General features: G+C 34.1%; 1 protein-coding gene across 4 annotated transcripts; it reads left to right on the top strand.

Annotated features, from left to right (window-relative positions):
* Window positions 1-2,162: 2,162 nt before the first annotated feature.
* On the top strand, window positions 2,163-10,131 carry LOC121317311 (transcription cofactor vestigial-like protein 2). 4 transcript variants are annotated; one of them, XM_041253118.1, is made up of 4 exons: window positions 2,163-2,412; window positions 4,130-4,415; window positions 6,499-7,002; window positions 8,174-10,131. In XM_041253118.1, the coding sequence occupies exons 1-4, from the start codon at window positions 2,329-2,331 to the stop codon at window positions 8,212-8,214; spliced, it is 915 nt and encodes a 304-aa protein (XP_041109052.1). In that variant the 5' UTR covers window positions 2,163-2,328; the 3' UTR covers window positions 8,215-10,131. The 4 variants fall into 4 exon arrangements, with proteins under 4 accessions (XP_041109052.1, XP_041109051.1, XP_041109049.1 ...); XM_041253117.1 differs by having other exon boundaries at window positions 8,033-10,131; XM_041253115.1 differs by having other exon boundaries at window positions 4,127-4,415.
* The last annotated feature ends 3,238 nt before the right edge of the window (window positions 10,132-13,369 follow it).

Below are 13,369 nucleotides of genomic sequence, written 5' to 3'. Positions count from 1 at the left end.
ATATTTAGTTCTGTAAACGTTAATAAAAACAGTCATTAAGATTTTCAACCATTATTAGTGTTTAGTGTAAATGCTTTATAAGGGTTAAAAAGAATACATAACACGTTTGGAAAACCTGATTTATTTATTGGTTCTACATTTTATTTTATTGCAAACCACACTATACATATTTAAATGTAAATGCGTAGTATAAAGTAGCAATAAAATGTATTTAAAAAAATCTTTAGACTTTTAATATTTCTCCCACGAGCGTTTACATTTTAAATGAATAATTGTATTGTCACTTTTATAAAACTCCATATCGCCTCATTTGGTTAGAATGTTTATTCTTGATAAGTCTATTTTTCTTTGGTTTATTCTGAGATTGTTTGTTTTTTTTTTTTTTTTTTGTTGCCAACAAATGTTAAACCAGAGACAAACTGAAGACACAAGACTTTTCACATCTGATTAAACTTTAGAGGATAAATACATCTTATACGAGCAGGTTCGGGATTGATTTACAGGCAGTAGTTTTTAGAAATTCCCATTTATAGTGGCAGTGGCTTAAGTTCTAACCATTTAAAGTCTTTAGCCGTATTGCTGATGTTTTGTTTTTTGTTTTTATTGTTTTTTTTTTTTATAAAACATGTTTTTTATTATTATTATTATTATTATTATTATTATTATTATTATTATATTATTATTATTATTATTATTATTATTTTATTATTATTAGGATATATGAAAGTACATTAATGAGAGAGGGGTGTGTCTTAGTGATGTCAATGACATTGTGTTAAGGTCACAGGAGCTGCACTAAATACGTGCGCACGACCGGTACGTTATCATGTTTATGGATTTCGAATTTATGTAAAAAAAAGCCCAATACGTTTTATGGGAGTTCCTAATATATACACGAATTAATTTCAATAATAGGCTCTATTAAAAGGGAATCAACATTTATTTTTAATAGGCCTCTATCTAAAAGGCCTTAGTTGTAAATAAATAAATAAATAAATAAAGTATATTTTATAGAAGTTTTAGAAAACAGACGATAACACACACAAAAAAAGAAATGATTTATTGAGATACAAACATTAATATTTGTGCAGGTTTTTTTTTTTTTTTAAGCATACGTACTTCCATATTTTAAATACGGTCTTTAATTGAATTGAACGTTTGGGAACATACAACACTGGCACACCAATTACCAAAGTAAACGTGACATACATAGGTATATAGGTACTTGGATGTGGCAGACAACATCGCTCATGGTTTCCTTGAGACGTTAAATATGTATATTTTGTTGGTTACTGTATAGCTAGTTCCAGTGCAGAAATACACTCTAAGGACCATTATGTTGTCCATCATGTTGTCAAAGTTATTTGATAATGTAATGTTGTTAAAAAAAATACGAAAGATGTAGGCCTAAGGCGCAAATGTTTCAGTTGGTAAATTCTGACAACGAAAGCGAGCTGGTATCTGTTCTTTGTAAACACTGTACACAGAAAACACACACACACACACACACACACACACACACACACACACACACACACACACACACACGCACACATACACACACACACCTAACATGTAAGTGCTTTCTATCTAAATATTCATTCCAAACTCATGCTGTAAGAATACGTATTTAAGAAGCCTATAAGCTTATTGTTTTTAAACAGCATATAACAAGGGCATGGTACTTCATTATTTTTAGATGTGGTCACGGTGTTTGTTGGTGGCATGCTGATATAGGCCTATGCACCAACAACTTTTACGTTAAATCCAACAACAACAACTTTAAACATAAACGAAAATCAAAATAACGTAGCCTGATATAAACTTGGCAACACATTTGCTAAATAGCTGACAAAATTGACTTAATCATGTTTCCAGTTCTTCAATAAAGCATCTGACTATTCAATATGATAATATATACCTGTTGTTAACAGGTTAAATCATTCATATACCTAAGTAAACAAACATTAACAATGACCTATCCATCAGTGCCTTTGTACATACAGCGCTGTCAACGAAGCAGCGTGTGCTATCGCCTAGTGTTAAAGAAGCATGCCCTCTGATTGGCTGGTGTTAAACCCAACTCAGAGACGTCAATACGCTTTGCGTGAGAGGTAAATGTCTTCAGTTTAGCTTGCTATATACCTCCTGTTGCACTGACACAGACCCGAGACAGAAAGCCGAGCTCGCCATAGAGAACGCTTTGGGAAAGAAGCAACTACATTTTTTCCATTTTTTTTTTCATACTATTTTCAGAGAACTACGGGTCTACCATCTCCAATGAAGCACCTCTTTACTCTGTTGAACGATAGTCCATAAAATTCAGTCATGAGTTGCTTGGATGTTATGTATCAGGTTTATGGTCCTCCGCAGCCGTATTTTGCAGCAGCATACAGCCCGTATCACCACCAGGTACGTTTCGCAGAAACTTTATGGCTTTGGTCTTTAAGAATATGACAGCTAAACTGTGTCTTGTTAATAATCTGGGTTAAAACAGACTGGGCTTTTGTTAATTATCTTTACACTTTCACAATGAATATTGTTGTTGACAATTTGGTCCAAAACGCTTGTTGGCATATTCACGTGTAGTTGAAATCGTTTAATTTTTAAATGAGTGAGCCCGGTATTTGAGTCTTATTTATTAACTCAGTAATTGAATCTATATAAACAAATACTACATTTTAAAAGGCGTGAGTCTTTGTTCGAAGATGTGGTATACAGTGTAAGCAGATTAGTTTGTTTTAATAGGCTACACGTCTGTGTACCGATGTTAACTTACAAAAAATACATCCACAAACCAATACCTATACATGTACACGTTTTATTTGTGTTCGGTTTTTTTTTTTAATTAAATAGTCTTTATATTTGTTATTGTTACAGGAACGTTTGTAACTTTTACTTAGTTTCGGCTTGACCACATTGCTACAATTTTAGGCGTACAATTAAAAAAAAGTTTAAGAATTAATTAATCTTATGCAATTAGTTTTAAACATTTGAATGTAGTTTAAATGCAGGCATAACACAAGTGTTTCCAAAGTAAACATTACAGTATAAAACATATACATGCTAAGATGTTGCAATCTGTTGCATAAGATATTTGTTTAATTATTAAACATTTAGATACAATGTCAAACCGATACAATACACATGTAGTTGGAAGCATTTCTCCAGAACAATGTGGTTTGCATTTTGTACACCTACAGTTCTAAAGCATTGAATTATGTAAAGATTCGGCGTTTAGTAGCCTGTTCGATACTTTAAAGGAATTTCATTTTGTTTCCCTTTCCTTCTCTCAGCGAACTGCCACTTTCTTTGAACCTCGCAGTCAATATTCAAAATTGGATCTTAGTTTGAACAGCTAGAAGGTTTTCGTATTTTTCAATAGTGTGACTTCATAAAGTGAGGAATGGTTTGAGATTGGAATTCCTACCGTATATAAAAAGCAGGCTATAATTATCACAATGTGTGTTTTCCTTACACGTGATTTTTATTTTATTTTTATTTGGAGTATGAGAGGCTAATTTAAATAATAAAGAAATCACAACAAATTCCTTAGTTTATATAACATATTACCTTTTATTTTATTTTTTTACTATGTCATGTAGACTTTAAGTATATAGGCTGGGCTTAATTTTCTAGTGTTGATGATGATTATGAACGTACGTTTTTTTTTTTTTTTTTTTTTTTTTTGTTTTGTTTTAATCGGACAGAATGATTTTCTCTGAGTTGATGTTTCTAAGCTCTATCATAAACCCTGGAGTTTAGCAGTGTCATGTAACTCTATTGTTTTACATGCAGTTTATGAAGATGAGTGTTATAATTGTGCTAATTGTAACATGAATCTGTTTGAAGCAAAGGTATGCACTTATGAAGTTCCATCGTGTAATTAGTTAACTCACCCTGGAATGATAACTAAACTGAGATTAAGATAAACGCATGGAATTAAAGGTCTCGTCGTTGTGCCGTTAGTAAATGTACATCATGTAAATTTAATTACTCTCTTATTCAAAATAAAAACTTGGCTTTTGTAACAGTTTATGAAGAAAATTAACACCGTTAAAAATAGGCTTAACTGCCCTCGATTCTCTAGTTGCTTTATATTTCTTGATTGTCATCTTTGTTACAGAAGTTAGCCTTCTATTCAAAAATGCAAGACGCTCCAGAAAGTAGCAGCGCCACTAGTTCGTTTTCCAGCCATTCTGCTCCCACTATAAAAGAAGAGGATTGCGGCCGCGAGAAAGAGTCTCCTCCAGAAGCCGAGTACATCAACTCAAGATGCGTTCTTTTCACCTATTTTCAAGGGGACACCAGCTCTGTTGTAGATGAACATTTTAGCAGGGCTTTAAGCCAGCCCGGCAGTTACGCGACCAGTACCGCCGGTACCAAGTCAGCAAGAAGCACATCCTCCTGGAGAGGTGAGCATGGCTAAGAATATTTTTGAAAATTTTTAAAAAGTGTTAAGTAAATACATGACTGAGAACATTTTGAAACCGAGATGCTTAGTAGCGCATGTATGTTTTCCAAAACGGTATGTGCCCACATTTTATAAGGATTTGTTTGTTTTATTAATGATGAGAGTCTGCACATTGTAATAGTTAAAGTAATTTTAAAATATGTGCACCATAAATCAAGTGTTTAATAATTAAACATAAATAGTATGCAACTGGCTATGAACATATTCTAGTATTAATGTTTATTATAAATTGTACTGTTTATTTTGGTAACACTTGTGTTTTTTGTGCCCATCAAGCATAGTCAATATAGAACAATTAAAGTGAACACTACAATTAATTTATAATCTGTTTCTCAATTTAGTGTAAATTCTTAAATATTTGGCATCAAATCAAAGTTTTTCTTTCATTGTCTACTTTAGGACAATAACAGGAAACACCATTGTGAAATATTGATGTATGCAGCCCTCACCTAATACCCTAATCACTTTAAATATGCTTAGCTAAAATCCTCAAATAAACATGTTTATACTGAAGTTGTAATTATTATTATTATTATTATTATTATTATTATTATTATTATTATTATTATTATTATTATTATTATTCACATTCAACAAGAGATCATAGTGAAATCCTTTTACGGTTTCCAATTCATGAATTCTTCAGTATGTGTGTGTGTGTGTGTTAATTACACACCATTGTCAAAGCAATCACATTGCTCTCTTATTTCTTAGTTTGAGACTGTCTGGCTGTTGCCCATAAATTTGCTTCTAATTTGTATATAAAAAATAATAAAAAAACATTGAATTTCATTCTACCGTTGATTTGGAATAGGAGAAATGTCAAACATATTATAAGAGTATGACGTTTTGATGGCTTCATGTTTATCCAGTATAAATAAATGGAAATCTGTGCAGACCACGTTGTAATGTGAATGATGTGTGCCAGGATTTGATTACATTGGTGTGACCAATTTAACAACTATGTCAGTTATCGTTTCTAGTTATGTGGGAAAGTTCCCTGATGTCTTCTCTTAAGTACAAAAAGCAAGAGGAATGAACTGATTTAAGAACCATTCTTGAATTTAAGACATTATGGACAATTGTCCTCACAAATACTATCTGCTTAAACAAGTGTGTGTATTTCGTATGGCATGCAAATCATGATCAAAAAATAAGCTGAACATTCAAGAGAAACTAGAGCTGTTAAGCTTATTGGAACAGTGTTTATAACAGTATTTAAAAATGGTATTGTCTGTGTTGACCTTAGCTCAATGCCATATGATGATAGTGATTTAAATACATACATAAGTAAATGTTCCATTGAAGAATTGATGTTTTTTTTTTATTTATTTTTTTATAACAAGGGAAATTGGAGTTCAGTATAGGCTATTAAAAGTACAGTAATATAATGAAACAGGATTGCATTCGTATTTCAAACATGTAATGTGTGCATTTCACAAAAGATAATATTAAATCAGCCATCTATGTTTTTGTTCATTTTTTTTTTAAGTGGATTTAAAGTGCTAAGTTTCAACCAAATAATAGACTTCATTAATTTTTTTGTCACACATTTTAAGAATTAAAGTATTTTTTGGATTAGATTAAAACATAAAAGTACATTTTAAGAGTGAAAAGAAAATTAAAAAGACCATACAATGTTATATACTAGCATTTTTATTTCCTATCACTGAAGCACAGTGGAAAACAGGGCACTGTATTACAGGATATTTTTTTTGTTGCAATAGCATGGAAAATTCTCAACATGAGAAAGCTAAGCAATGTGAAATAAAGACCAATTTAGTTATTTCTTTTGGCATTGAAAATGCATTTTAGAAACATAATTATTGTTTTTCAGCAAACCTACTGAATGTCTAGCACTATATAGTTTGACAAAATTATATTCTTCATCAAAATAAATATTTCTCTACATCTGCATTTTCCAAGCTAAATTGAATTTGGATCCAGCATTTTGCATGAACAGTTTTGCTAAAGAAAACTAAAGCTGGGGTTGCTTATAGACTTCTTTTATGTATTTGTTTCAGATGGATCATTTCCAATGAGTCAGAGAAGTTTTCCTCCATCATTCTGGAACAGCACCTACCAGCCTTCAGTGACAGCCACCTTAAGCAGCAGCCTTAACAGTTCCCTGAGTGGCCCCCACACAGAAATCCCATTCCCCACAGACCCTTATTCCACTGCCTCTTTACACAGCCACCTGCATCAAGCCCCCCCTGAGCCATGGCATCACGCACACCACCACCATCACCCGTACTCCCTCAGTGGAGCAATCAGCACACAGAGCTCCGCCTACCCACGTCCCAGCATGCACGACGTCTATGGAACGCACTTTGACCCCCGCTACAGCTCTTTGTTAGTGCCCTCAGTACGGCCACATCGGTTGACCAATGCCACTGTCTCCACGCCTGGTACCTCACAGTGTGACCTTGGGAAAAGTGAACCAGCCACCTCTGCGTGGACAACCCCAGGGGCCTTCACCGGACAAGGGGCAGACATGGGTCAGAGCCTGAGTTTAAATGTGGATGCAGGTAAATTAAGAAAGAGCACAAGTCATGCAGTCACTCACCAGTTCCATAACAGCTACACAATAATTAATTAGAATCTCATTTCAAATTTGACGATTATTGTAAGGTTATGCTGATGCAGGGTTCAGAGGCCTTTTACACTGTAAACCATGTGTTTAAAACGTACATGATATCAACAGATTTGAAATACTTTTTAGTTTATATGTTTATTTTGGTGTTTATTTGTATATTCTAGAATTCTTAAAATAAACACAAATATATCTGTGGCATAAGAGTCATGTTTAATTCTTGATTCTTGGTTTTACAGTGTAGGGAGTGATATGATAAGCTGTTTCACCACTCTAACGTTTGCACTATTTCTTTCCTTCATGTTACATAAATAGTAAGAACTGAACAACTAAATAACCATTCTGAACTATTAATTTCTAGAACTTAATTAACAGGTTGGTATTCCTTTTTTAAATATGTGGTGTAAAAGCCCATGCACTTTTAGAAAAGAATGTGGCAAGTGTACATTGTTTAAAAACCTAAAATTCTGTTGCAAGAGGTAATATATATATATATATATATATTTAAAAAAAAAATACGTGTGTGTGTGTATATGTGTATATATATATATATATATATATATATATATATATATATATATATATATATATATATATATATATATATATATATATATATATATATATATATACACACACACACACACACACACATATATGTCTTTTTTTTAAATCTGTTTTTCAAGAATTTGGGTCTGTTGATGAGTTAATACAACTTGTATATTATGATTGACACCTTTTTCAAATTCCACGCAGTTCGAAATAAGGTTTTCCAGTAGTGTGTGTCAAATGCCTACCTTATTCTTCTCATTTATTCTTCCACGTGCTTCATTTTGCTTTGAGTGGTTTCTTTCTACTTTCATACTCCAGAGCTTCTGGGATTCTAACTTCTAGAATTCAGCTATTTTTCTCTCTGTCCCTAATCTTCTTTTCTTGCCCTTTTTTTTCTTCTTTTCCCTTCTTAGGTCTGCAGCCTCAGGATAAAAGCAAGGATCTCTACTGGTTTTAAAGCACTCCCACATCTACCTCCCTTGGCTGCCCTGTAAATCTGTACCTTGTAGAAATTGTGAAATTTAAAGACAATTTCTTTCTAATCTTGGTTTCAGCTCGACGTTATTCCCTTTGCGGTGGACCTCTCCTGAGCTGATAAGCTAAACACTTTAGAAAAAGAAAGAAGATCAAACTGATCAACCCACCTGATTTTCTTGAGCTGAGAAAAGACAAAGTGGAGACAATGGGACTCAAGTTACATTTCTAGATAACTCTAGAAGAGGGTTTGAATGTACAGTGACTTTTTTGTTTTTATTTGGACTTTCAAAAGGAAGTGTGTGAAAACACAGATTTCCTGTAAACAACAAAAAACATTTTGTTTTTGAATTATTTCTTTTGTTTCATAAACAAGTAGAAATTATGGCAAGGATTTTGCTTTAACACTAGCTTCAAGATTCATGGAACCATTCTGCAGATTAGAACAAATATATGACATCAGAAAGACAGACATATAATTTGGATTTGAACTGGTTAGTGGGTATTTGAAGCCAACCGGACTCAGTATCGCTCCACTGCAGCTGTCAGGAGCAACTGTTCAAACTCAACAAAGAGTTTGACCAAACAAGTGCTTTGGACTTCTTACAAGGAGCATTTTGTGAAATCTGGACCCTCCCCCAAAACAGCCTTCATAGGGAACAACTGGACAAAGCAGCAGGAAAGAATATCAGCAAAGAGCACATTGTCGACACATGATCTCAGTGGCTTAGAACGTACTTTGTGTGTGTGTGTGTGTGTGTGTGTGTGTTGCTGTCTTTCCGCCACTTTAGTCACCAGTATTTTTAAATTTTGAAAGAAGAGACGTTTGTAACTGTAAAAGAGTTGCATTAAAGATCTTTATTACAAAGGTCTTCAGTGTTTGAGTTATTGTTGGTGCAAGATGTCAAAAGTCAAACATAAGCTAGGCCGTTACATAAGAATACATTAATATATTACCATTAAAGTATTTATTTTCATAATACAAATATGTTGTAAATGTTACATTTCTGTTCCTTTACAGCAAGTTGTGCGTGGCACAGCAAAACAAACGAATGTCATACAGTTCAGCTGTTTAAAGCTGCCTGTTGGTGGGGTATTCTGGGTATAACAATAAGATAGTACTGTATTGTGCCTACTTTAGGCAGCTGTAAATGTGAGTTTTACATGCAAAAAATGCAGTATTCAGTGAACAATTGGAATAACCCTGACAGTTTAACAATGCTGGCTGAAGCTATGCCTGGTTCCATTTTATAATAAAGAAGTAGGTTATGGTTTACTTTTCAAAGGAGAAAATGTACCTACACATTTGCTTTTTATTCCTTTGTGCAGTGTTTGCAGCTTTCAAATTGTACATTTGTTGCCAGATTGATCACAATGGGTTTTAAACCCAAAGAGACTCCTTGAGCAGACCTTACCAATTTGTGGGCATGAACCAGTGGCTAATTATTTCAGATGGTGTGAAGAACAATGCTGTTGTATTTGTAATCTGACAGATGGTTCCTTTACCGTAGTCTCAGCCATACTATGGATTATATCTAATTGTCTACAGCGGTTTCCATCTGCCAATTTTATTTCATCCCGCCATGAAAAGATAAAATGCTACCTGCAATTCTATTTACAATTAACTAAAACTTTTTGCCTCCAGAAATGTAAGAAAACATTTATTTTATAGAAATGGCATTGCACCCACCGTAACTAGATTTGAATGTTAGGTTTAAAACATTTCAGTGGTGTGATGTAATGTGATGATAAGTATTAGTTCAGTACATTTTATATTAATAAAAAATATATGTAAAATGATATAACTGTGCACTATTTTGTGTAACATTGTGGAACATTTAGGGAGGTTCTGTTTTGACTGTAAGCCCTGTGTATTAACCCAGCAGCCACAACACCACCTAAAGACAGAACATGCAGCCCAGGTATTGAACATGTGTTTTCTGTCATTGTATGTTTTTAATTTCATGCCGGAATATACCGCAGCTGATTCGTGTTGATTAAAAATACTATAAACTAGATTAAGGGCAAGTGAAAACAACTGGAAAGAGAGTCTTGTTTTTCTGAATTTAGGAATCGGGGGGAAAAAAAAAGAATATTTGTTTGGTTTTCGTCCCTTTAAAACACTAGATGTCTCATATATATATATATATATATATATATATATATATATATATATATATATATATATATATATATATATATATATATATATATATATATATATATATATATATGTATGTGTGTGTGTATGTGTGTGTGTAAAAAGTGTTCAAGGTCCTAAAACTATCTGCAGGATCATAGGAAATACGTTAACTAAAAAGTATATATTCTGGGCGTCTGTCCCAACAGCATGATTTACGTTTGTTTTCATATCGCATAAAATGTTTTATAAGGTGAAGCTCCAGAGATGCAGCAGAGAGCTCCCCTTCAACTGCAGCTTCAGTGGACTGGATCAGTGAGATGACACTGACACTTGATAGCTGCTGTTTCCGTGGCTGGAATATTTGTGAAGTTAACGCATAATCTGAAAGCAGAAGCTAATAAATTATAGGGTGCTAATTGGAGCTGGAGTGGAGCTGTCAATCACATTATTCTAAACACACAGATACCATTATAACCTAAAAAGGAAAGAGAGTCAGAGAGCAGCAAGCAGTTGTCACAATGTGTGCCCTTCACTGCAGTTACAGCAATGAGACTGCAGTTTTGTAGGCTTTTTTAGAAATTACATTTTTATATAAAGTGTGATAAGGGAGTTCTGACCATGAAATATTCTTTTACTGTAATACATTTCCAAAAGTTATAGTGATTGATCTGAACAGGGGATTCTAGTAGTTATCTATTTTAATTTATCTACTGTTTGGTTACTAGTTTAACCTATCCCTTACTAAAAACTGCTGCAGTAACTTTTCCAATTTTTTTTTTGGGGGGGGGGGGGGGGGGGGGGTTAATTTCTTTTCTATGTAACAGTACTTATTGGTATTTTTATGTTAAATGAATAGTTTGCCTGTTTAAAGGAAAACTATATACAGTGGCTTGCAAAAGTATTCAGACCCCTGACCAATTCTTTCATATTACTGAATTACAAATGGTACATTGAAATTTCGTTCTGTTTGATATTTTATTTTTAAACACCGAAACTCAGAATCAATTATTGTAAGGTGACATTGGTTTTATGTTGGGAAATATTTTTAAGAAAAATAAAAAACTGAAATATCTTGCTTGCATAAGTATTCAACCCCTGTGCTGTTTGGAAGCTCCCAGTTTGCACCGTTGAAAAGAAAGAAATTGCCCAAAAGAGGACACAATTACCTTACCATTGGCCTCCACCTGTGAACCATTAAAGTTGCTGTCATATTTTCTGGATAAAAACCACACTGTTGAAGGATCATTGATAAGGCTGTGAATCTGAAGGAAAATGAAGACCAAAGAGCATTCTACAGAAGTTAGAGAGAAAGTAATACAAATGCATAGATTAGGGAAAGGGTACAAAATAATATCCAAGTGTTTGGATATCCCAGTGAGCACAGTTGGATCAATAATCAGGAAGTGGAAGCTGCATCACACCACCCAGGCACTGCCAAGAAAAGGCCGTCCCTCAAAACTCAGCACAGACAAGAAGCAGACTTGTGACAGAAGCCACAGAGAGGCCAACAATCTCTTTGAAGAAGCTACAGAGTTCAATGGCTGGGAGTGGAGTAATGGTGCACCAGTCAACCATATAAAGAGCTCTGCATAACACTGGCCTGTATGGGGGGGTGGCAAGAAAGAAGCCGTTACTCAAAAAGTACCATCTGAAAGCACGTCTGGAGTTTGCCAGAAAGCATGAGAGTGACCCAGCTGCGATGTGGGAAAAGATTTGTGGTGAGATGAGACCAAGATAGAACTTTTTGGCCAAAACTCAAAGCGCTATGTGTGGCGCAAACCTAACACTGCCCATGCCTCAAGACACACCATCCCTACAGTGAAGTATGGTGGTGGCAGCATCATGCTGCGGGGATGCTTCTCATCAGCAGGGACTGGGCATCTTGTTACAATTGAAGGAAGAATGGATGGAGCAAAATACAGGAAAATACTGCAAGAGAATCTGCTTCAGTCCGCTAAAAAACTGAAGCTTGGGAGGAAACTTACCTTTCAGCAGGACAATGATCCCAAGCACAAGGCCAGAGCAACATTGGAGTGGCTCAAGAACAAAAAGGTGAATGTCCTACAATGGCCCAGTCAAAGTCCTGATTTCAATCCCATTGAGAATCTGTGGCACTATTTGAAAATTGTGGTTCACAAGTGTCGTCCAACCAACCTGAACAACCTGGAGCAAATCTGCTAAGAAGAATGGGCCAAAATCACTCCGACACTGTGTGCAAAGCTAGTACATACTTACCCCAAAAGACTTAAAGCTGTTATTGCAGTGAAAGGTGGCTCTACCAAATATTAATGTGTTTGGGTTGAATACTTATGCAAGCAAGATATTTCAGTTTTTTATTTTTCTAAAAAATATTTCCCAACATAAAACCAATGTCACCTTACAATAATTGATTTTGAGTTTAAGTGTTTTAAAATAAAATATCGAACAGAACGACATTTCAATGTACTATTTGTAATTCAGTAATATGAGAGAATTGGTCAGGGGTCTGAATACTTTTGCAAGCCACTGTATGTATGTGTATATATATATATATATATATATATATATATATATATATATATATATATATATATATATATATTATCGTAATATGTACATTATAATATCTAATATTATATGTCCATACAATTAATTACGGTTATCCAGTAAATCAATTTTTGATCATCTTCTTTCAGAGGGTGCATCTGCTGCTGTGTATCTTCTTAGAAACCTTCATTGTTCTCTCACCTGCAGAGCACTTCTATCAATTAAAAATAAGACATGTGCTTTGGCTGGGGTTACATTGCCCAAATATGTCCTTGACAATGTATTTACAATTATATTTGTGAGTTTAAAAAACAACAGCGCAGTATCCAAATAGTGTATAATTATAATTGCATGGTGTTCATCTCCAGTTGTCTCTAAAATATTGTTCAAAAAGGAAACATCCACAGAAGATTTAAAATAAAATATCCTTATTTGTCAAATGACCATGCCCATAATGAAACATAATATAATTTGTCCCATGGCTTTGTCCATTGGAGCTCGATAGTCACCCTGATATGCTGGTTGAACTATGATGTGATGTATATTGATTGATGACAACTAATGCCAGCAGGCAGGACAAGTAGCATTCTGGGCCACCTTCCCCCTG

This window comes from Polyodon spathula, chromosome 6 (assembly GCF_017654505.1).
Source record: "Polyodon spathula isolate WHYD16114869_AA chromosome 6, ASM1765450v1, whole genome shotgun sequence".
Taxonomy (NCBI): Eukaryota; Metazoa; Chordata; class Actinopteri; order Acipenseriformes; family Polyodontidae; genus Polyodon; species Polyodon spathula.
This window is presented reverse-complemented; position numbering and strand designations above follow the sequence as displayed.

Excerpts from the sequence above, each read along its gene's own strand:
- LOC121317311 (XM_041253114.1), top strand. The coding sequence starts at position 2,329 with ATGAGTTGCTTGGATGTTATGTATCAGGTTTATGGTCCTCCGCAGCCG. Across the intron at positions 2,413-4,126 it reads ACAGCCCGTATCACCACCAG|AAGTTAGCCTTCTATTCAAA; the intron begins GTACGTTTCGCA and ends TCTTTGTTACAG. Across the intron at positions 7,003-8,032 it reads GAGTTTAAATGTGGATGCAG|GTCTGCAGCCTCAGGATAAA; the intron begins GTAAATTAAGAA and ends TTCCCTTCTTAG.